Source organism: Prosopis cineraria, unplaced genomic scaffold (assembly GCF_029017545.1).
Source record: "Prosopis cineraria cultivar Desert tree isolate PC_DT_omini unplaced genomic scaffold, ASM2901754v1 PC2166, whole genome shotgun sequence".
Taxonomy (NCBI): domain Eukaryota; kingdom Viridiplantae; phylum Streptophyta; class Magnoliopsida; order Fabales; family Fabaceae; genus Prosopis; species Prosopis cineraria.
Genome location: NW_026557491.1, coordinates 1 through 4,394, shown reverse-complemented (window position 1 = coordinate 4,394; position 4,394 = coordinate 1). Strand labels below are relative to the sequence as shown.

The 4,394-nt window shown below is 32.1% G+C and overlaps 1 protein-coding gene across 1 annotated transcript; it reads left to right on the top strand.

Annotated features, from left to right (window-relative positions):
• Positions 1–1,912: 1,912 nt before the first annotated feature.
• Positions 1,913–4,371, top strand: LOC129301509 (protein NRT1/ PTR FAMILY 7.3-like; the record flags this gene model as incomplete). Its single annotated transcript, XM_054940069.1, has 3 exons — positions 1,913–2,059; positions 2,952–3,536; positions 4,084–4,371. Coding segments are annotated over exons 1-3 (1,020 nt in total), but the record flags the coding sequence as incomplete, so codon positions are not given.
• Between the last annotated feature and the right edge of the window lie 23 nt (positions 4,372–4,394).

Genomic DNA, 4,394 nt, shown 5'->3' with positions numbered 1-4,394 from the left:
AAGATATTTTACTTTACTTCTTAATACATTTTAATACATTTTAATATTGTGATTATTCAATCACACACACAGAGTACACTTATATTCAGGATACTGTTGTTATGGAGGAAAAGATCAGGTTAAAACAAGAGGATTACACAGCGGTTGGATCATCTGATAGGCAGGGACATCCTGCAGTACGAGGAAGAACAGGAACTTGGTTTGCGGAAATCTAATCCTTGGTAATTTAATATGGGAAAATCGCATCTAAGAACCTGTGGAAAAAATTATTCGCAAACAAAGACTAATATAAAATGGATTATTATTAAAATGAAAATATAGACTTATTTTTCTTGAATGGTATAACTTGTTATTTGTCCTTATCAGTAAATAACTTTCTTCATAGGTCCTTAGATGTGATTTTTCCTTTAATTATTTAAATTCTCTTAAGTGTACATACAAGTTACAGAAACAGGGGGACTGCATTTTTAACAAATATGGAAGATCTGAATTAATAACTTATAATATTTTGTTTAAATTAAATTAATATCGTGATTTTTTCAAGGGTATCTCAACTACATTATTAGTTATTACATATTATGTGTGTTTGTGGGGTGTTGTTAATTATTGTAGTATTGCAACGACATCCTGTAATGAATAAATTAAAAATACACAAAAAATAGTTAGCCAATCTCAGTCACCAAACCAACTTTCTTGAATCCTTATTAGAATAATATTGGGAAGAAATTCTTCGACAGATAATAAGTATATCAATATATAATATAAAATTTAATCATAATTTATAAATAGTGAGACAGTCACTTGATCCTCATACTTGATGCAATGAGCATGGCCTAAATCTAGTTATAGATTAAGCTAGTATAGTGACTTATTAACAACTTCATGTAAGTTAATAAATCTAGTTAAAATTAGTTAATTCCATCAAAATTTTAAAATTATCTTCAATGAAGTTCGTTAATTAGTTAGGAGGTTATTTACTAAGTATAGAAATATCAAAGCATAGGACAGTTAGAAAGGAAAGAAAGTCTTATATTAGAAAAGGATTAAAGGGTATTTTTTCCCTTCAATTATATATTTGCAAAAAGTGTCTAGTATCCTAAACTTTTTCATAGTGCAATATTCCCCTTCGACAATTAAAAATAGTATAATATTACCTCTAGCGTTAACAAATGTTAATTTTGAATGTCAGTTGACTCAAAAAAATTGTACAAAAAGATCTACAACTACAAAAAAAAGAAACCAGAAACTATAAATAATTACCTTACCATGTAAAAAGACCAAAATATCTTTGACAGGGCTAATTATTGGACTACTATTGTTGGCAATAATACTGGTAATTATAATCTTCTAATTACCTGGTAGTTGATCAAAGTAGTCGGTTAAAATGCTATTTTAATCATTTATATAGCTAAGAAATAACATACATTAGTCTTTAATTTATTTGTAATTTAAGAAACTTAGTCAATATTAATTTTCATAAAAGGTCCTTTTTTGTAATTTTTTAAGTCAATTAATGGTCAAACTCATTCTTTTTAACAGTAAGGACAAAATTGTATTATTTTCAAATGTTGAAGGGGATATTGCACAGCAAACATAGTTAGGATACCAGACACTTCTATGTTAGTAGTTGAAGAGGCAAAAATGCCCTTTAATTCATTAAAAAATTATGGGGAAGGTCTTATAATAAGGACACTAGAGAGTAACTTAGAACAATTTTCCACCAAGTCACATGTTTAGCATATCCTTAAATGTTGTCTTTTTTCACTCACGGTGCACATAGCCGTTAAGTTATAGATAATCCAGAAAGCTTGTATCATAATTATTATTTATTTATGAAGCAGTGAATCAAGGGCTAGCAACGTTAGCATTTTTAGGAGTGGACGCGAATCTGGTGCTATTTCAAACAAGAGTGATGGGACAAGATAATGCAAATGCAGCCAACAACGTAAGTGAATGGGCAGGAACAGTCTATATGTGTTCCCTTGTAGGTGCCTTCCTCAGTGACTCCTATTGGGGGAGGTACAAGACTTGTGTTGTCTTCCAAGCCATCCTTGTTCTTGTAAGTTCTTTGGATATCTCTTTTCCCCTTTGCTGAGCAATATATTAGAGTATAAGAAACATTTTATTTTTCCCCTTCAAGCAGAATTCACTTAATTATGTTAATGAAGAAAATAGAGAAATCTTTGTGATATCTTGTTAATAAACTATCTAGTATTTGATAATATAGACTAAGCTAAAAGGGAAAATGACAATTAGGGAACCCATAAGAACATTAATGATAATTACACACATTGAATTATTGAAATGCCAATAACAGACCATGTGGTCTTTAGTTGCAATAAAAGACCATGGTTTGTTATTGAGATTTTAATATTTCAAAATTTATAATTATCATTAATGTTCTTATATGGGTCCCTAATTGTCATTTTTCCAAGTTAAAACTTGAGAACATGATTTAGGGGGTTGAGTACCTCATCACTTAGAATGGATGAGTAAATAGCCACCCATGAGCTACCCATAGTTACAATATTAATCATTATATGATGGCTTATAATCATCAAATAATAGTTTCTAACTTCCCTAAGCAAAAAAAAAAAAAAGAATAATTATAACCCTATCTCAAATGCCTTGCTTTCATGATAAGCCCAAGAATGTGTCATGAGCATAAGTTTAAAGAGAAAAATCCATCCTAAAAAGCTAACCTATTATTAAAAAGAGCCTATCACACTTATAAATCCCACTTCACTTGTAAGGCTCATTAATGTGAGACTCGAGATTGGATGAATATAAATCAAGCTTCCATTGCTTTGTATGACATCAAGTAATTTGAGAAGTTTTTCTTTAATTTGAGGGCGTTTTCTCTTCTTCGATTCTGTACCAGCTATATTACAATCTTTACTTCTCATACTTTTTTTGTGTTCTCATGGAATGATTATATATACAAATGACAGGGTCTGGGGCTATTGTCGCTAACATCCTCCAGGTTTTTACTGAAACCTAGTGGTTGTGGAGATGAACACTTTACATGTGGATCTCATTTGCCATATCAGAAAGCTTTGTTCTACACCTCAATATACCTAATAGCCCTAGGATATGGAGGATACCAACCCAACATTGCCACGTTTGGTGCTGATCAGTTCGATGAAGCTGACCCAGAAGAAGGACACTCAAAGAAAGCATTCTTCAGTTATTTCTATTTCGCTCTCAACATTGGATCTCTCTTCTCCGACACAGTATTAGGTTATTTTGAGAGTGAAGCTATGTGGACTCTAGGATTTTGGACCTCAACAGGATCTGCTAGTCTTGCTTTGATCTTGTTCCTTTGTGGTACTACGAGGTACAGATACTTTAAACCAGGAGGAAATCCGATTCCTAGATTTTGTCAAGTCATTGTTGCAGCAACAAGAAAATGGAAGGTCAAGGGTATCTCTGGGGATGACAACCTTTTTGAAGTTGAAGAATATTCTAATCGAGGAAGAAAGATAGTGCACACTGAAGGACTTAGGTATGTTGACCTCGTCATTTTAATTATTCAAGTATTGTTTCACGCTCATCCGCACATATGTACAATCACGCGCAAGAGCACATACAAACACATTTCATTGTGATATATTGATCATTTGTTTTATTACAGAACTTGAAATTACCAGACTTCTGATATTTAAATATGTCAACGTATTTCAGCCACATTTGTATTTACATGATCTTATATATACTTGCTATGTTTTCTCCTTATTACTTGCTAGTCCTACTAACTTTTTTTCCCAATCTTGAAGATTTAAACTTCTTATATCAGATTATTAATTATGTTATAGCGATAGGACATCTAATTTTATCCTCATACTGTGCTCACTCGCTTGTTATTATAATATCCAAGTTCCTTCAAGTTGAGCTATCAAAAGGTTTATAACATATTCAACCTGTTTCAATGAATTGTTAATGTTTTCAAAAGTTTCTATTAATTTATTTTTATATTTATTTCATCAGATTCTTGGATAAAGCAGCATTTAAGATACCTGAAGAGTTAAGAAAGATGAATAAAACTTCTAGCTCGATCAATGGCATCTTTGTACTGTGACTCAGGTTGAAGAAGTTAAATGCATACTAAGACTAATCCCAATTTGGCTATGCACCATGTTATACTCCGTTGTTTATACTCAAATGTCATCACTATCTGTAGAACAAGGTGCATCAATGGACACTAGAATTTCATCTTTCAAAATTCCTCCAGCAAGCGTGGCTATATTCAACATCATAAGCGCCTCTGCTTTCATCTTCTTTTACGAGCGAGTTCTTCTTAACCCGCTCATCGCCCAAAAGATGAACAACAAAGGACTCACAGAGCTTCAAAGGATGGGAATCGGACTCATCGTAGCACTGATGACCATGGTATC